Here is a 21,247-nt window from a genome sequence, read left to right on the forward strand (position 1 = left end):
GATTTGCTGTGCCCCTCTGCATGCATGTCTCCCCATCCGGATGGTTTGTGCTCATAAAGTGTTGAATTGTATGGAATAAAACATTGTTGATTGAACATTTATACACCGAGTATTGTCCTTCCTTCAGCCCAAAGAATAAAAGAATTGGGAGGATTTAACACTGGATATCAGAAAAATTATTTTTAAGATGTCTTAACTAATGCTTTAAATATGATATGTAATGACATCATGACAAACATTTTTCATCTGCAGTGACCGACAGCACCAGCACTTTCCCAGCTTACGGATGTGCATCTACAAACCTGTGTGCAGCTGCCTCAAGCTTGAAATCTCTACCTTTCATGAAGAGCATTGGTACGATAACAACAGGACCAACCTGTAATTCACCCTCGACCACTCCAGCACCAACCACAACCACCGCTGCTCCAACCACAACTACAGTGGCAACAACAACAGTTGCTCCAACCACAACAACAGCTGCTCCAACCACAACAACAGTTGCTCCAACAACAACAACTGTGGCACAAACCACAGCAACTGTGGCACCAGCAACAACAACTGCTGCTCCAACCACAACAACAGTTGCTCCAACAACAACAGCTGCTCCAACCACAACAACAGTTGCTCCAACAACAACCGCTGCTCCAACCACAACAACTGTGGCACAAACCACAACAACTGTGGCACCACCCACAACAACAGCTGCTCCAACAACAACAACAGCTGCTCCAACCACTACAACTGCTGCTCCAACAACAACAACAGCTGCTCCAACCACAACAACAGCTGCTCCAACCACAACAACAGCTGCTCCAACCACAACAACAGCTGTGCAACCAACAACAACAACTGCTCCAACCACAACCACAGCTGCTCCAACCACAACAACTGTGGCACCAACCACAACAACTGCGGCACCAACCACAACAACAGCTGCTCCAACCACAACAACAGCTGCTCCAACCACAACAACTGCTGCTCAAGCCACTACAACAGCTGCTCAAACCACAACAACTACAGCTGCTCCAACCACTGCTGCTCAAACCACAACAACAGCTTCTCCAACAACAACACCAGATGCTCCAACCACAACAACCGCTGCTCCAACCACAACAACAGTTGCTCCAACCACAACAACTGCTGCTCCAACAACAACAACAGCTGCTCCAACCACAACAACAGCTGCTCCAACCACAACAACTGTGGCACAAACCACAACAACTGTGGCACAAACCACAACAACTGTGGCACAAACCACAACAACAGCTGCTGCAACCACAACAACAGCTGCTCCAACCACTACAACTGCTGCTCCAACAACAACTGCTGCTCAAACAACAACAACAGTTACTCCAACCACTACAACTGCTGCTCCACCAACAACAACAGCTGCTCCAACCACAACAACAGCTGCTCAAGCCACTACAACAGCTGCTCCAACCACAACAACAGCTGCTCCAACAACAACAACAGCTGCTCCAACCACAACAACTGCTGCTCCAACCACAACAACAGCTGCTCCAACCACAACAACTGCTGCTCCAACAACAACAACAGCTGCTCCAACCACAACAACTGCTGCTCCAACAACAACCACTACTGCTCCAACCACAACAACTGCTGCTTCAACAACAACAACAGTTGGTCAAACCACAACAACAACTGCTCCAACAACAACAACAGCTGCTCCAACCACTACAACTGCTGCTCCAACAACAACTGCTGCTCAAACAACAACCACAGCTGCTCCAACAACAACACCAGATGCTCCAACCACTACAACCGCTGCTCCAACAACAACAACAGCTGCTCCAACCACTACAACTGCTGCTCCAACAACAACTGCTGCTCAAACAACAACCACAGCTGCTCCAACCACAACAACTGCTGCTTCAACAACAACAACAGTTGGTCAAACCACAACAACTGCTGCTCCAACAACAACACCAGGTGCACCAACCACAACAACAACTGCTCCAACCACAACAACAGCTGCTCCAACCACAACAACTGCTGCTCCAACAACAACAACAGCTGCTCCAACCACGACAACTGCTGCTCCAACAACAACAGCTGCTCCAACAACAACAACAGCTGCTCCAACCACGACAACAGCTGCTCCAACCACAACCACAGCTGCTCCAACCACAACAACTGCTACTCCAACAACAACAACAGCTGCTCCAACCACAACAACTGCTGCTCCAACAACAACAACAGTTGGTCAAACCACAACAACTGCTGCTCCAACAACAACCACAGCTGCTCCAACCACAACAACTGCTGCTCCAACCACAACCACAGCTGCTCCAACCACAACAACTGCTACTCCAACAACGACAACAGGTGCACCAACCACAACTACAGCTGCTCCAACAACAACAGCTGCTCCAACCACAACAACAGCTGCTCCAACCGAAACAACTGTGGCAACAACCACGACAACTGCTGCTCCAACAACAACTGCTGCTCAAACAACAACAACAGTTACTCCAACCACTACAACTGCTGCTCCACCAACAACAACAGCTGCTCAAACCACAACAACAGCTGCTCAAGCCACTACAACAGCTGCTCAAGCCACTACAACAGCTGCTCCAACCACAACAACAGCTGCTCCAACCACAACAACGGTGGCATCAACAACCACAACTGCTGCTCCATCCACAACAACAGCTGCTCCAACCACGACAACAGCTGCTCCAACCACAACAACAGCTGCTCCAACAACAGCCACTGTTGCTCCAACGACTACAACTGCTGCTCCAACAACAACCATAGCTGCTCCAACCACTACAACAGCTGCTCCAACAACAACAACAGCTGCTCAAACCACAACAACAGCTGCTCAAGCCACTACAACAGCTGCTCCGACCACAACAACAGCTGCTTCAACCACTACAACAGCTGCTCCAACAACAGCCACTGTTGCTCCAACGACTACAACTGCTGCTCCAACAACAACCACAGCTGCTCCAACCACTACAACAGCTGCTCCAACAACAACCACAGCTGCTCCAACCACTACAACTGCTGCTCCACCAACAACAACAGCTGCTCAAACCACAACAACAGCTGCTCAAGCCACTACAACAGCTGCTCAAGCCACTACAACCACTGCTCCAACCACAACAACAGCTGCTTCAACCACTACAACAGCTGCTCCAACAACAACAACAACAGCTGCTCCAACCACGACAACAGCTGCTCCAACCACAACAACTGCTACTCCAACAACGACAACAGGTGCACCAACCACAACCACAGCTGCTCCAACAACAACAGCTGCTCCAACCACAACAACAGCTGCTCCAACCACAACAACCGTGGCAACAACCACGACAACAGCTGCTCATACCACAACAACTGTGGCACCATCCACAACAACTGATGCTCCAACAACGACCACAACTGCTGCTCCAACAACAACAACAGTTGCTCCAACCACCACAACTGCTGCACAAATAACAACCACAGCTGCTCCAACCACAACAACTGTGGCACCAACCACAACAAATGCGGCTCCAACCACTACAAATGCTGCTCCAACCACCACAACAACAGCGGCTCCAACAACTACTGCTCCAACAACAACAACAGCTGCGCAAACCACAACAACTGTGGCACCAACCACAACAACAGCTGCTCCAACAACAACAACTGCTGCTCCAACAACAGTTGCTCCAACAACAACAACAACAGCTGCTCCAACCACTACAACTGCTGCTCCAACAACAACCACAGCCGCTCCAACCACAACAACTGCTGCTCCAACAACAACAACTGCTGATCGAACAACAACAACAGTTGCTCCAACCACTACAACTGCTGCTCCAACAACAACAACAGCTGCTGCAACCACAACAACAGTTTCTCCAACCACTACAACTGCATCTCCAACAACAACCACAGCTGCTCCAACCACAACAACTGCTGCTGCAACCACAACAACAGTTTCTCCAACCACAACAACTGCCGCTCCAACGACAACCACAGCTGCTCCAACCACAACAACAGCTGCTCCGACCACAACAACGGCTGCTACAACAACAACCACAGCTGCTCCAATCACTACAACTGCTGCTCCAACAACGACCACAGCTGCTCCAATCACTACAACTGCTGCTCGAACAACGACCACAGCTGCTCCAACCACAACAACTGCTGCTCCAACAACAACAACTGCAGGTCCAACAACAACCACAGCTGCTCCAATCACTACAACTGCTGCTCCAACAACAACCACAGCTTCTCCAACCACAACCACAGCTGCTCCAACCACCACAACAACGGCTGCTACAACAACAAAAACTGCTGCTCCAACAACAACAACAGCTGCGCAAACCACAACAAATGCGGCTCCAACCACAACCACAGCTGCTCCAACCACAACAACAGCTACTCAAGCCACAACAACTGCAGGTCCAACAACAACAACAGCTGCTCCAAAAACAACAGCAGCTGCTCCAACAACAACAGCAGCTGCTCCAACCACAACCACAGCTGGTCCAACCACAACAACTGCTGCTGCAACCACAACAACAGTTGCTTCAACCACTACAACTGGTGCTCCAACAACAGTGACACCTGCTCCAACCACAACAACAGCTGCTCCTCCAACAACAACAACAGCTGTTCCAACCACAACTCCAGTGGCAACAACAACAACAAAAACAGCTGCTACAATCACAACAACTGTGGCACCAACCACAACAGCTGCTCATCCAACAACAACTGCTCCTCCAACCACAACCACTGCTGCTCCAACAACAACAACAGCTGTTTCAACCACTACAACTGCTGGTCCAACAACAACCACAGCTGCTGCAACCACAACAACTGCTGTTAAAACCACAACAACAGGAGCTTCTCCACCCACCACAACAACAGCTGCTCCAACCACCACAACAACAGCTGCTCCAACCACAACAACAGCTGTTACAACCACAACAACAGCTGCTCAGAATGCAACAATATCTGCTCAGAAAACAACAACGGTTGATCCAACTACAACAGCAGCAACTCCAACCACAACCACAGCTGCTCCAACCACAACCACTGCTGCTCCAACCACAACAACTGCTGCTCCAACCACAACCACAGCTGCTCCAACCACAACAACGGTGGCAACAACAACCACAACAGCTGCTCCAACCACGACAACTGTGGCTCCAACAACAATAACAGCTACTCAAGCCACAACAACTGCAGATCCAACAACAACAACAGCTGCTCCAACAACAACAACAGCTGCTCCAACCACAACAACTGCTGTTACAACCAGAACAACAGCTGCTCAGAAAACAACAACGGTTGCTCCAACTACAACAGCAGCAACTCCAACCACAACCACAGCTGCTCCAACCACAACCACTGCTGCTCCAACCACAACAACTGTGGCACCAACCACTACAACTGATGCTCCAACAACAACAATAGCTGCTCAAGCCACAACAACTGCAGGTCCAACAACAACCACTGCTGCTCCAACAACAACAGCTGCTCCAACCACAACAACTGTGGCACCAACAACAACCACAGCTGCTCCAACCACAACAACAGCTGCTCCAACAACAACAACAGCAGCTGCTCCAACCATAACAACAACAGCTGCTTCAACCACCACAACAACAGCTGCTCCAACCACAACAACAGCTGCTCCAACCACAACAACTGCTATTACAACCACAACAACAGCTGCTCAGAAAACAACAACGGTTGCTCCAACTACAACAGCAGCAACTCCAACCACAACCACAGCTGCTCCAACCACAACCACAGCTGCTCCAACCACAACAACGGTGGCACCAACAACCACAACAGCTGCTCCAACCACAACAACAGCTGCTCCAACCATAACAACAACAGCTGCTCCAACCACAACAACAGCTGTGGCACCAACCACGACAACAGCTGCTCCAACAACAACAACAGCAGCTGCTCCAACAATAACAACAACAGCTGGTCCAACCACAACAACAGCTGTGGCACCAACCACGACAACAGCTGCTCCACCAACCACGACAACAGCTGCTCCAACCACAGCAACAGTGGCAACAACAACAACATCAGCGGCAACTCCAACAACAACAGCTACTCCAACCACTACAACTGATGCTACAACAACATCAGCTGCAACTCCAGCCACAACAACTGCTACTCCAACTACAACAACTGTGGCACCAACAACAACAACAGCTGCTCCAATCACAACTACAGTGGCAACAACAACAACATCAGCAGCAACTCCAACAGCAACAGCTACTCCAACCTCTACAACTGATGCTACAACAACATCAGCTGCAGCTCCAGCCACAACAACTGCTACTCCAACCACAACAACTCTGACACCAACCACAACAACCGTTGCTACAACAACAACTGTTCCAACCACAACAACTGCTGCTACAACAACATCAGCTGCTGCTCCAACAACAACAGCTTCTCCAACCACAATAACAACAGTTGGTCCAACCACAACGACTGCTTCCACAACAACATCAGCTGCAGCTCCAACAACAACAACAACAACAGCTACTTCAACCACAACAACAACTCCTCCAATCACAACTACCGTGGCAACAACCACGACAACAGTTGCTCCAATCACAACTACAGTGGCAACAACAACAACATCAGCGGCAGCTCCAACAACAACAGCTGCTCCAACCACTACAACTGATGCTACAACAACATCAGCTGCAGCTCCAGCCACAACAACTGTGACACCAACCACAACAACTGTGACACCAACCACAACAACAGTTGCTACAACAACAACTGCTCCAACCACTACAACTGCTACTCCAATCACAACAACAGTTGTTCCAACAACTATAACTGCTGCTCAAACAACAACCGTTCCAACCACAACAACAGCTGCTACAACAACATCAGCTGCTGCAACAACAACAACAGCTTCTCCAACCACAACAACAACAGTTGGTCCAACCACAACGACTGCTTCTACAACAACATCAGCTGCAGCTCCAACAACAACAGCAACAACAGCTACTTCAACCACAACAACAACTGCTCCAATTACAACTACCGTGGCAACAACCACGACAACAGCTGCTCCAATTACAACTACAGTGGCAACAACAACAACATCAGCTGCATCTCCAACAACAACAACAACAACAACAGCTACTTCAACCAAAACAACAACTGCTCCAATCACAACTACCGTGGCATCAACAACAACAACTGCTCGAACAACTACAACTGCTGGTACAACAGCAACAACAACAACAGTTGCTCCAACCACAACGACTGCTGCTACAACAACAATAACTGCTGCTCCACCACCACCAACAGCTGCTCCAACCATGACAACAGCCGCAACAACAACCACTAAAATGCCTTCAACAGCTATATCATCCACGACAACAACAAGTAACGCATCTTCTGTCAGAATTAATGTAATCCCTCTATTAGTCGCACTCTTTGTCTTTACCATCTATTAAATGGTAAATCATGGAAACCCCATAAAAACACTACAACTGTGAAAGGATTTTTTTTTATGTTACTGTTTACTTCTTCTTTTCTTTTTTAGTTGGGATTTAAGTTAAAAAGTGTAATATCTATTTAATATTTACCCACAAATATATTTATCTATTTATTAAACTCATTATGCAAATGTCTTGAAAAAATGTACTTGGGATTTTTGTTATATGTGATTCAATGACAGCATTTCTTAAACTAGTAACTGTAATTACACCAGAAAAAAAAGCCAAAGGATTACAACTATGACCATGATAAAGTTTTCAACAGACAGTATGACGAGATTTGTTTTTTTGCTTTGGAAATATCCCATTGATGGCAAGGGGAATAAAGAAAGCTACGGCAGTATATTTGTTTTGTATAATGTTATGATTGTCCCGACTGTCACTATTTTCATCATATTGATGGTAACACATGGCCCTACTTTTAACATTTATAAAATTACAGAATATTAACCATATGTTATTTAAGATGAGATACTCTGGTGTCCCCTGAATGTAGACTTTTACTCTCTTCACCCTAATAAAACTATTAATGCAACCAATTGTTTTTCTACATGAATTACCGTACCTATACGATATTTCAAAGTTTCTTTAATGAAGTGATATATTTCACGCTATTCAACAATATTTTATTATTAAGAAAGCTAATGTTTTTTGCTGGCTTTTCTAACTACCAGTACATTTCCCTCATAGATATACAAATTTTGATAATTGAAAAGGAAGGGGGATGTGTTGAATTATATATTCTTTTTAAACAAATGTAATCTCTGTTTCTAGTTATCAGGTTTCAATTATAATGTCGTCCTCGGATCTTTAGTGGTTCTAACAGGCACTAACTATTTGTTTCTTTTTATAAAGTCTAAATGGCTTGGAGTGGTTGGTAAGATTGGAAATAAGCTTCCTAAATGCTTATCGATCACATAGTAGTACATATCATGTCACAAGTGTCATGGTTGGCTGTGTGGCAGGCAGGCAGAAGTGGTGGACCCAAAATTGCAGGACTCTTGGAGATGGGAATTAGCTGAAAACGCAGCTTTATTCCTGGAGGAATGATTCACGAAATAAAACTTACAAAAACAAAACTCTACACCGAGGTGCTGGAGGACAGGACATTACAAACACACAGCAAGTTGAGGGTACAACGCGACACTGACACAGAGAAACACAGGGCTTAAATACACAGATGGCAGTAATCAAGGGATGAGAGACAGGAGGGGAACACACCTGGGAGAAATCACAGCTGATGAGACAGGGGAAACGTAAACTGAGCACACTCACATACGACACAGACCTTCACAATAAAACAGGAAACTCAGACACATGGAACCAGACAAGACATTGAACTAAACAGACAGATTCACAAACAGACGGGGTGACACCATAGACCAGGGGTGCTCAATCCCGGTCCTCGAGAGCTACCGTCCTGCAGCTTTTAGATGCATCCTTGTTCCCACACACCCGAATCAAATGAATGGTTTGTTATCAGGCCTTTGCCAAACACGATGGCATGCTGAAGAGGTAATCAAACCATTTGATTCAGCTGTGTTGGAGTAGGGATGCATCTAAAAGCTGCAGGATAGTAGCTCTCGAGGACTGGGATTGGGCAGCCCTGCCATAGACAGACAGATACAGACGCAGACTCAGAGGCAGACCGAATATAACACGTAGAACTCAAACAATAATAATCATGATAATAAATTGGAAAATGATAATAATAAACTTAAAGCGCTGGGTCACCGACCCAGGACGATGACAACAAGAACCAAAATTAATTGTTGTAATGGAAGTAATAACTAATATGAATTTAGGCAGGTTTGCAACCAAGCAGAAAAGTCTTTCAAAATCCCAGATAATGAATATGAAATCACCACACTTGGAGAATGTTCATTTTGCTTTTTTTACTTCATTCCGCATCCCGCATCCCGCCGTGCCTAAAGTCAGCCACAATTGTCCCACTGCCAAAGCGTACTAACATTAGCAGCCTCAACGACTACCGACCAGTTGCTCTAACACCTGTTATAATGAAGTGCTTTGAGAAACTGGTCCGACGTCACATCATGTCCTGCCTGCCACCCACACTCGACCCGCTCCAGTTTGCATACAGAGCTAACAGATCAACTGAAGATGCCATTGCTACAACGCTCCACACCACCATCTCTCACCTGGAAGTGCAGGGCCGTTACGCCAGGCTGCTCTTTGTTGACTTTAGCTCTGCTTTCAATACGATACTCCCGGACAGACTAATAGATAAACTGCTGGAAATTGGACTTCCTTCCACCACCTGCCGCTGGATCAGAGACTTCCTCTCAGACCGTGTACAGAGAGTTAGAGTGGGGCCTCATCTTTCCTCAGCCCTCAGCCTCAACACCGGCTCTCCACAAGGCTGTGTACTGAGTCCCCTACTGTACACTCTGTACACACATGACTGTGTTAGTTCCCACCCAGACAACACAGTCATCAAGTTTGCAGATGATACCACTGTGGTGGGGCTCATCTCAGGGGGAGATGAGACTGCATACAGAGCTGAAGTTCAGAGGCTGTCAGATTGGTGTGCAGACAACAACCTGGACCTCAATACCACCAAAACAAAAGAACTGGTAGTTGACTTCAGAAGGAGGAAGTCCGAGCTGCAGCCTGTCAGCATCAACGGGGAGTGCGTGGAAAGGGTCTCCAGTTTCAAGTTTCTGGGTGTGCACATAGACACAGACCTCCAATGGAGCTCTAACACCTCTGCGGTCTTAAAGAAGGCCCAACAGCGTCTCCACTTTCTGAGAATCCTCAGAAAAATGGACCTGAAGAAGGAGCTGCTGACCGTCTTCTACCGCTGCTCCATTGAAAGTGTGCTGACATATTGCATCGGTGTGTGGTTCTCTAGCTGCACCACAGCACACAGAAAGGCACTCCAGAGGGTCATCAACACGGCCCAAAAAATCATTGGACATCCTCTTCCCTCCCTGAAGGACCTGTACAGCACTCGCTGTCTCAAGAGGGCACGCAGCATCCTACGGGACTGCACACACCCAGGACACCGGGTGTTTAAGCTGCTGCCATCTGGCAGGAGGTTCAGGCTGCTGAGGTCCCGAACAAATAGACTCAAGGACAGCTGTTACAACAGGGCAATAGCCCTGATCAATGTAAATAGCTGACCTGACTGGATACCTCCCTGGACTTTTTAGGGGGAGGTAACAATGTTTAAAACAATAACAATAATATTTATATTTATAACAAGGTGCAATAATAATTAATGTGCAATAATAACAGTGTGCAATACACATACACTTATTCTTCTTTTTTATACTAAGTTAATATACTGTGTTGTGTTGTTTGTTACGTTGTGATGTGTCATATCGTGTCGTGTTGTGTTATATGTAGTGCCGACGTAGGACAGTTTTTCCAATTTCATTGTACTACTGTACTATGTATGACTGTGCAATGACAATAAAGAGTTATCTTATCTTATCTTATCTTATCTTATCTTCAGAATTTGAATGGCTTTCCCCTTTTTAAAATTAAGTACAGAAAACTTTATGTAATGTTACGATATAAATATATATTCTTAATGCTTATTTTCTGATTATATTGTCTTTTGTACTTTGCAATAGAGGCATAAGAAACAACTAGGTCAGAGGGTGACAGGTCGATCTGGCAACAGACTTTAGAAAGGGGAAGTTTAGTGCAGAGCTGCACAGGAAACCAGACACAAAAAAGAGGAACTAAGTAAACGGTGTGTCGGTGTGACGTAGTGCAGAAATATATATATATATATATATATATATATATATATATATATATATATATATATATATATATATATATATATATGGATTTAGCTGCAGAAAATTCAGACCTGAGCATGTGTGTTCCGTCTCCATTTCCAGAAATGTAAAATAAAGATTTTTTCATTAGCAATAGGCCACAAAGGAGGTGGAACTCTTCTGAATCTGGAGAAGGAAAATTCAGTGATGCAAGCTCTGACAAAGTGTCTGGTGACTTAGGGGCAGACTCCCTAAAAACATTCATAAAACATACAATTTAATGTTAGTAGCTCTTGAAAGGTGTGAGGGACCTAAAACACAGGAAAAAAAATACAATCCTGTCTTTGTGTTTGAAAGGCAAGCACAATCATAGCCCCTCTCATTTGCTGTCATGTTATTAACTGTTATTTTTAACTGCAATTTTTGTTTTATGTTATTTTAAACCAGTAGTTTTGTAAATAAATCACATTTTTCAAATAATAATGAGCACATAGAAGTGGCTTCGGTGGCTGTGGTTCTGACTTTATTTAGGCGCACGATTGAACATTTCATAAAACAATGAAACAAATTAATATGAGTTAATAACACATTTACCTTCCAGTCTGGATTTTTAGCTTACAGGTCACACACATGAACTCATTAGCACTAACCCACTGAGATGCATCTGGAGTTAGATTCAAAGTAACATTTAGCTCTTTTTGTAAAATAAATCACCAATCTGGAACATTGTTAAATGGAAAAACATTACTGCTCATTGACGTATGACACTTGAAAGTAACACAAATGGTCGTTTTATAGTAGCTAAAACAAAACCCCACTCTAAACCTGTATGGGTCCTTACTGACCAGTTAAGAGGTTTACTTATATTCACTTTTGCAACCTACTTGCCAGCTTGTCCAAACTAAGGTGAATCCAAAGATGAACCAAACCAGGTTCCACTGGGAGAATGCTTGAAAGCTGAGACTTGAGAGAAGACAGAAGACAGACCCTTGGATGATGTGGAAGCATATAAATACTACCGACGTGAACAAGTTTGGTTTTATCATTCTGACAATTTTTACATCGTTCTAGTGTCTGTCACGTTTAAAAATGTATATTTCAGGCATCTGACGCCTCCTTATTGAGGTTTGCAGGCATGTCCCACAGGGAAGAGCCAGGAAACGCTGGAGAGATCATTGTTCTCAGCTGATCTGGGAACACCCTGGTGTTCCCCTGGACACGCTAGAAGAAGTTGCTGGAGAGAGGGAGGTCTGGGCTTCTCTGCTGGGGCTGAGGCCCCAGATAAGTGGAAGAAACTGGATGGTTGAATATTATGCACACATACACACACATCACCAATTGTTTAACTAAATATATTTCTCAAGGTGCCGTTAACTTGAAATTCCCACCAGATTGCAGCAACAACCCATCCAGTCCACACATGCAGAGAAACAGACGTAATAATGAGAAAATGACATGGGAAAAAAAACTACTTACTGAAATGTAACAACAAGCCTCTGTTGAGATCACAGCTTCAAGACACCTTTTGTATGAAAACGTCAGCAGCACCTTTAGAAATACATTGACAAGTGACATGTTCAATAATATTTGGCCTAACTGAACTAATATTCAGTTCAATTTCCTCTCAGCTCTCGTTAAAGAGAGACGGTGGCTGCTTGTCAAGGATGCTAGCCAGTGTTTTAAATGGCTGCCCCCAGTCGCCAAGCGAGCTAAAATCCCCTAAACTGTCAAGTACAAAAGAGTCCTCTATGGATGAGAGAGAACGCGCCTCTGAGCCATCCCCCTCGTATGCGTAGGTTGCCAGTGAATCAGCAGGTAGGGCCGCGTACCCCTGCTGGCTCTCCTTCAGTCGGTGTTCAATGACCTCTCTGATCAATTCAGCATCGCCTTGGGTCGCCCTGCCGTGGCAGAAGAGTGGAGGCTTGTTCCCGGTGGCGATGAAGCTGGCTGTTTGCAGATGGATGTCAGGTGACCTGACATTGTCACAGTGGGTGCTGAGATGCATCAGAATGCCGTCGCCATAGCCATTTTTCTTCTTGTTGGAGATGCTGCTGTGGTCTGTTTTGCACAAGGTGCCCATGTGAAACGCGTCAGTGTCAGCCTCGCCACCTCCCTCGTCGTCATAGTGAATGACATTATCACGGATGTCTTCTTTTGATCTCATCAGCGTGTCTTTCACTTTCTGGGGCCTCTGACTCATGTATAACACTGACATACCTGCAAGGCAGAAAACAGAGAGAAGCACTGGTTACCATGGTGACCACACATACATGATCCTTAAAAATATAAATGTATAAAACATTACATGGTGCAATCAAATCTGCTGGATTTTAGATCAATGTTTGGACAATACTTTAGGAACGTGTTGCAATGCAGTATACCCCACTGAGGTTCAAACACCAGGATGGGCAAGACAGGCACCATAAGGGGTCATCCACCCAGTGTTTTGTCATTTTTCTGCATTTATTGAGTCGTTTACTATATTGTATCTAGTTTCAGTTTATTGCTTGTGTCCTGTTGTATTCATGCCTCCTATTGTTGTTTATCTTGGTCTCTGTGTTTTGTCCTTTAGTCTCGTGTGTGAAGTAAGTCTTGTGTTTGTTCACGGACCTTCGATCTGGTGTTTCCTGTGGTTGTCGTCCCTCTGTGCCTTTGTGTCTCATTTTCCCTGATTTGTTCTCTTGTGTCCCCGATCTCATCCGTCTCTCTGTGCTGTCCTGTCTGGTCCTCCTGTTAAACTAACCATGGTTCCTTGTTCAGACTAGTGGTGTGTTTATTGCGTGTCTCATCATGTTATAGTTTCCAGCTGTATCCCACCCTTTGCATCTTTTGTTGTTATTCTTTCCAGTTTGGATTCAGGAGACAGACACTATCTCTACTTTCAAGATTAGGCTTCAAACTTTCCTTTTTGCTAAAGCATATAGTTAGGGCTGGACCAGGTGACCCTGAATCCTCCCTTAGTTATGATGCAATAGACGTAGGCTGCTGGGGGATTCCCATGATGCACTGGGTGTTTCTTCTTCACTCACTGTGTGTTAACAGACCTCTCTGCATTGAATCATATCTGTTATTAACCTCTGTCTCTCTTCCACAGCATGTCTTTATCCTGTCTTCCCTGAGTCTGGTTCTGTCGGAGGTTTCTTCCTGTTAAAAGGGAGTTTTTTCTTCCCACTGTCGCCAAAGTGCTGCTCATAGGGGGTCATATGATTTTTGGGTTTTTCTCTGTATCTATGAAGCGCCTTGAGGCGACTTTTGTTGTGATTTGGCGCTATATAAATAAAATTGAATTGAATTGAATTCTGGTAAGTATATATTGTTCGAGTCGCCCCTTGCTCTCTGTCGTGTGGTCCCTCACACCTTCATGCTGTGTGTCCTGTATGGATCACTGCAGCCCTCCATCCATCATTACATCAAAACTCTTCCACATCCTGCAGGTTTTCTAAACAATGTTTCTTTGCTTTTCAATAACAGTCTTGTAAAAGCAACATTGTATTCAAAGCCATCCAGTTCTGTGTACGCAGTAAAAGTGATGAAGTTCTTTATTTATTCATTTATCTACTTCAGGTTTATTATCAGCCCTAATTTAAAACATCAGATTACCTGAACAGGCTGAGAACCAGAGTAATATGCTCAGGTTCAGCATCAGTTTGTCATCATCAAGCTCAAAACCTTAGAGCTCCTTATATTCATATGGAATTTGCACATTGTATTTTCACCTGTATGTCCAATATAAACAGAATGTTTATAACAAACAATAAATACATAAATTGATTTGCTTGTGACCTGGTGGGAGGTTAATAAAATATTAACTGATCTGTTGTGCCAAGAATGATTTTCTTCATTAAACAACATTAAGAAAGATTTTTAGGCTACCTAATGTCAACAGTGCAAAAAGTAAAATTCAGTCAGAACACACTGCACATAAGACTGCAGTTTGCAGTGCTAACCCCAGAGTTTGAGTGTTTATACATGACACAACATTATAGCGAGACTAGCTTACCAATCAGCAGAGCAATGCTCAGAAGAATAGCCAACAAAGCTTGAGCACTGAGCTCAGCGGGCAGGAACATGGCCACTGGTGAGCAGGTCAGAGGTGAGCCCACAGTCTCACAGGAACACACTCTGATGGTCAGGGTAGCTGTGCTGCTCTGAGCGGGGTAACCGCTGTCCTCAACTACAACAGGAAGGATGTAGACATCCTGCAGCCGCCGCTGGAAAGCTGAATGTCGAGTCACAATCCCAGCAGTGTTGTCTGTAAGATCAACAGGGATGCTGCGTTATTATTACATTACATACAACAACTATGTACAACATCATGCATAGTAACATAATAATTACTGCTAATTAATAATTGGACTGGTCAGGTAATAATTGGTATGTAAGCCAGGTATAAACACTCTCAGGCTTGCTTTCATTGAAATGAAACAAGTAAGTTGGCAGTTTGGCTTAAATTAGTCCTAAAAGCAAAGCATAAGAGGGACCAGAGGGACAACTGGGACCTCTGGTATCATTTAGCATTTATACAGACAGTAGATAAAATGTTATACTGTTATACTGCATGCTGGTCGACATGCAGAATTTACAATAAGTAACAGTACGCAGCAGTAACAGCAGATGGAGATTTGTGATTTCAAGGCAACATTAAATAATCACAGGACAGCATTACAACTGATATTATTCATACATTTTTAATGTAAATACATATTAGCCGTCAATTTTAATCCTTCTGGTGATTACAGACTCTGGAATGTAGTTCATATGTTTTTTTGCTCATTACCAACTTCTTGCCTTTTATACAAGTTGGTAATATAATTTGAAGTAACGCAACTTCTGTATGTGTGTCCACTTCACACTTTGAAGAGGCACACGGTGGACAGGCATGTTTTCCTGTGAGACGGGGCTACTGTCCTTAACATCAGTTTCAATGTGGTCTCATGCACCATTATTCACAGGGCCCATGATTTGACACACTGTATTTCTGTAACACAAGTTTTATTTTTAGACATTAAAGAAGCTTCTTCAGTTCTAAGAGTCAAATGGTGGAGAGTCCCAGATTTAAAACGCAGTGGGAGTTTCCCTCCAAAGAGGGACAAAGGACCCCCTGATGATCACATGAGCTAAGGTGTGAAAATGGGTGTGGGTCCCAATCAGGCAGGATTTCAGGTGAGCTCATTGTGAAACCTGGCCCCACCCTGTTTGGTCTCTCCGATGTAGAGGTCTGGGCATTCCTCGCTACACTGTACAGCATACACCACATTGTTAAGTTTGTGTTTTGGAGTTTTGTCTTTCGGGTGAACCAGTTTCTGTCTGAGCGTGTTGCTGGGTCTGAAGTACACCGGGATGTCGTGCTTGGCGAAAACTCCTGAGTTTTTCCTGATACACCGGCTACATAGGGGATGACAATGTTGTTGGGTCTGTCTTTCTTATTCTCCCTCGCTGGTGTCTGGTCTTCTTTTCTGTGCCTCTTTGCTGACTTTATAAACTCTCAGTTAGGATAACTACATGTTTTGAGTGCTTCCTTTACATGTGTGTGTTCCTTCTTTCTCCCTTCAGGCTTAGAGGGAACATGTTCAGGGAACTGAAGAAGCTTCTTGGATGAGAGGTGAAACGTCTTCAAGCAACTCAAAGAAGTCCAGACGCTTTTTTTTTCCAAGCTCCTTAGACTACGATGACCTGGATGACTGAGAACCTTCACAGACATATTTAGACATTAAAGTGTTATTTAGGTTGACACGCGTTTTGTTCCAAACCACACTGGTATCTCACTAAGGGGGAAGTGCCCTCTGGCGTGAACAATCACAGAAGCTCAACTACCACCATGCCTGTCCAAGACAGACCAATCACTTCACAGACACAGGGTCCCTCCTTTTCCAGGAGTGGGAGTGGTGTTTGCGAGTGGTGGTGGGCCCAAAAATCGATTCTTTCCTTTCCCATCGATGTAGGAAAATCCCAGTGGCTAATTCGGCAAAGCCACTGCTTGCTAGGGGGAAATGGTCAAGGACCTGGAGGCGGAGTTTACTCCTCTCTTCAATCTGCCCCTTGACTTTAAATATCTGGTTGAAGAGAGGAGAAAACCTCTTGAACTGGAAAAAAAGAATTAAGATGAGGAAGAGGATGTTAATATGGATATCCTTGGAGATGAAAACAAGCAGGACAAAGTTAATGCCGTTCTGCCTTCTACCCAGGCATCGCAGCCTGGCAGCTCCACCGGCGGGGAAACTGAGGTCGATTTACATGAGATAGGTGTCATGGTCCTGGGCCATGTGGGCCCAGTATTCTTAGTTTCTTGTATTTTTGTATTTCATTCCTTATTTAGGCCATGTTTCCTAAGTTGTCCTGTTGTGTTGTTCCTTATTTGACTTCCCCTTGTGACTTTTATCCCCTGTGTGCCCCTCTATGTATCTGTGAGCCCTCATCTCCCCTCCTTGTTTCATTCCATGTTTCCCCAGCCCACTATGCCCGCGCTCTCTCTCTCCTCCTGTTTGCACCTGTGTACTTCCTGTTTTACTTTGACAGTCTCCCGTCAGTGTTGTTTACTCCTGCCATGTCTTGTTATGTTTATCTGTGTCAGCTGTGTTCCCATGTGTGGCCACTTCCCCTGATCATCCCTCTTGTGTATTTAGTCTCTGTGTTTCATGTAGTCTGTGTCGCGTCGTCTGTGTTCTCACCCCCATGTTTTCACGATCAGTCTTTTGTGATCATCTTCGTCTCAGAGTTCTCTTAGTTTGTCACAGTATTAGTTTCCCCAGTTTAGTTATAGTTTAGCCACGCTATCCCTGCTGTGTTTGTATTCCTGGTCTTCAGTCATATTAAAGGCTCGCTTTCTGTTAAACTCACTCCCGTCTACTCACTTGTGTACGCTCCTGGGTCCATTACACACACCACCGCACGACCTGCCTCTGCAGACCGTGACAGTACGACGCGACCATGCCGGACCCAGCGACACAAGAACGGGAGATCATCCGGACAGTGGAGTCGCTATGCGGCAAGTGGTTGCGGTGCTCCAGAGAGGAGGAACGGAACGAGTTAGCCCGCCAAGTAGGGGTATGCGTGTCCGTATTCCCTTGGTTATGGGAGGCGCTGCATCCCCTCGTCATTGACTTTCTCGTTTCCTCTCTCCAACTCCGCCCGCAACTGCAGCGGTCCTGTGTGCGTGAGCCGTCGCCAGAGTCATGCGGTAGCTCAGTTTCCCCGCTGCCTCGTGAGCCAGAAGCCGTCAGAGTCGGTACGGTGAGGCTCACCGCCGCCACACCCTCGGCTCACTCTCCATCGGCTTCCACATCCTCGTCACCACCTGACTGCACTACGCGGATCAAGGAGATGCCAGCTGCTATTGACTTCGGCGAGGAGGAGTGGCAACAGGTATTACAGGCGTATCGCGAGGACGAGCTCCGTTGGAAGCCCTGGCTCATCCCCGAGGAGGAGTTCTCGCCAACCGCCTCGCCTCGCACCTGCCGCCCGCCCTCGCCGCCTCGATCGGACTACTCGTCTCCTGCTGTCTTTCTGGCACGGATGTGGTTGGAGGACGAGGAGCCGGCCGCTATGGAGAGTCAGGTTTTGTCCACAGCCGCTTCAAGGAAAAAGCGGCATTCTTGCCGCCGTCGCGCACCGCTACGTCCCGCCTCGCCCTCCACGGAGCATCACGGGCATGCTGTGGGGGTCCTGGATGTCGATCTCGAGGAGCAGCAGCACGCCGCATACATACAGCTAGAGGAAGAGTTCGGGAGGGAGCCGTGGCTCGCCCCTGATCGTGATGAGCACTCTTTCCGGGGAACTCGACTGGCTCTTGGGGGTCCCCGGAGTTGCCAGGGACTTCCACCGCTCACCCCGCCCGCTTCCACGGATAGAAAGAAGCGGCACTCTCGCCGCCGGCGCTCTGAGCCCCACCCTAAGGAGGTCCCTCAGTTAATGCCATCTGAGGCTTTAACTCCCATCAGCCATCCAGCCGTGAGTACCCCTGACTCAGTTTCTGACGTCGTATCTAGCCCCATAGCCAGAGACCTCAAGTCAAAGGGATTTTCTGAGGTAACTAGTGATGAGGACGTTACGTCTCACACAGTGAGCCTGCAATCGGTGGGTTTTTCTGGAATAATGAAAGATGCTGGGAGTAAGGGGTCAGACTCAAAGTATTCTGTATCAGACGACTTTCGATTTAATGTGTTGACATCCTTAGCGAGCAGTCCTAGTTGTGTGGGTGATCAAGAATTAAATCCTATTACCTCTGACAATTTAACGATTACCAAGCCACCTCATGCCAGGTTTGAAACTTTGCGTGAACCATCTACCGAGTCTGAAGAGAGACTGCCTAGCTTTCCTCAAGGAGCAACTACAGACTGTTTGTACTGTGCTGAAGTCTCTGAAGAGGTGGGGGCAGCAGCTGTCCAGTCAGCACCCGTCCTAGTTTTGCCCCAGACTCCTCTTATAACGGAGGTGAGTGACTGTGCTTTTTCATCTCATGAACCTGATATAGTGGAGTGTACTGGGTTGCCCTTTTGTGGGCCCAGCTATGAAGAAACTGGTGCCAAAGACTGCTCTACCATTAATCATGATTTCATAGACACCCATGCTGTGACTGACCTAACTCTAGTTACGAATGAGGGCCAGTCAGAGCAGTGTTGTGATAATGAAAGGACTGTGTGTAACTGTTTTGAAAAACCACACAACGAAATCACAGACAACGTTCTTGACCCTGTAGAATCCAGGACTTTTTCTAGTGTTGCTCCCATAGCCGCACCACATGGAGCCAAGGTTCATGAGACAGCGAAAGGGGTTCACACGTCGGCTGTACAGTCTGCTTCTGAGCCTGCTAGGAATGGCGTGAGCTTTCTCTCTGCCTCAGACTGTTTTCTACCGCAGCCAACTCGTACAGCTGAGACGGAGTGTTACCCCCGCGTGCAGATTGTAGTGGAGTCTAGTACCGTATTCCCTGATGGTGGGATTGCAGACAGTGCTCAAGACCAAATGCACAGGAACGTGAGCTCTGATGCTACTGCTTCTCAGTCGCAGACTGTTAGGCCAGCCATAAGCATGCCTGCCTCTTTATGTGGCTCTGAATCCAGCTACGGACTTATGTGTAATCCTACCATGAACTATTGTGTTGACAATACCGACAGGGAGTTGGCATCTACTACTCGAGTTACCGAAAGTGTTCATGACCTGAGAAATTATGTTTTCAAAGCTTGTCATGCTAACAGTGTTCTATGTGCTGCCTCACCAGTCGCTTCTGAGCTTAAGACTCTCCCCAGGGCCTCCTCAGATGCCACGTCAGCTGGAGGGTCCGAGGGGCCCGTTCAGCCTCCCGTCTCCGCTGGAGGGTCCGAGGGGCCCGTTCAGCCTCATGCCACGTCAGCTGGGGGGCCCGAGGAGCCCGTCCAGTCCCACGCCACGTCAGCTGGAGGGTCCGAGGGGCCCGTTCAGCCGCCTGTCTCCGCTGGAGGGTCCGAGGGGCCCGTTCAGCCGCATGCCACGTCAGCTGGAGGGCCCGAGGAGCCCGTCCAGCACCATGCCACGTCAGCTGGAGGGCCCGAGGAGCCCGTCCAGCACCATGCCACGTCAGCTGGGGGGCCCGAGGAGCCTGTCCAGCACCATGCCACGTCAGCTGGAGGGCCCGAGGAGCCCGTCCAGCCACCTCCTGCTTCACCGTCGCCTGGTCCAGCTTCGACTCCGGCTTCAGCCTCATCTTCGCCTGGCCCAGCCTCAGAGTCTTCGTCCTCGTCTGGCCCAGCCTCAGAGTCTTCGTCCTCGTCTGGCCCAGCCTCAGAGTCATCGTCCTCGTCTGGCCCAGCCTCATAGTCATCGTCCTCGTCTGGCCCAGCCTCAGAGTCTTCGTCCTCGTCTGGCCCAGCCTCGTCTGGTCCTGCCTCGTCTGGTCCTGTGCCCACCGGGCCATGGCCAGCACGCCTAACACTGGAGAGCCGCCGCTGCCTTCCGCGCGGCCGGCCTCCTGAACTGCTCCGTCGTCTCCTTCGCCGCCGCCGCCGCTGC

General features: G+C 46.7%; 1 protein-coding gene across 3 annotated transcripts in view; it reads right to left on the minus strand.

Annotated features, from left to right (window-relative positions):
• Positions 1–12,546: 12,546 nt before the first annotated feature.
• The window catches only part of LOC113010993 (cadherin-12-like), a 39,730-nt gene continuing 31,029 nt past the window's right edge, over positions 12,547–21,247 (minus strand). For 2 of the 3 annotated variants that reach the window (XM_026150345.1, XM_026150344.1), the window contains 2 exons: positions 15,264–15,515; positions 12,547–13,480 (listed from right to left, as the gene is read on the minus strand). In XM_026150345.1, the coding sequence (XP_026006130.1) occupies positions 12,888–13,480; positions 15,264–15,515 (845 nt within the window). In that variant the 3' untranslated portion in view covers positions 12,547–12,887. Of the gene's footprint in view, positions 13,481–13,874; positions 14,002–15,263; positions 15,516–21,247 lie in introns of those variants that run through there. The other variant, XM_026150346.1, reaches the window with a different exon arrangement.

The sequence above is a fragment of the Astatotilapia calliptera genome, chromosome 18 (genome assembly GCF_900246225.1).
Source record: "Astatotilapia calliptera chromosome 18, fAstCal1.2, whole genome shotgun sequence".
In the NCBI taxonomy this organism is placed as follows: Eukaryota; Metazoa; Chordata; class Actinopteri; order Cichliformes; family Cichlidae; genus Astatotilapia; species Astatotilapia calliptera.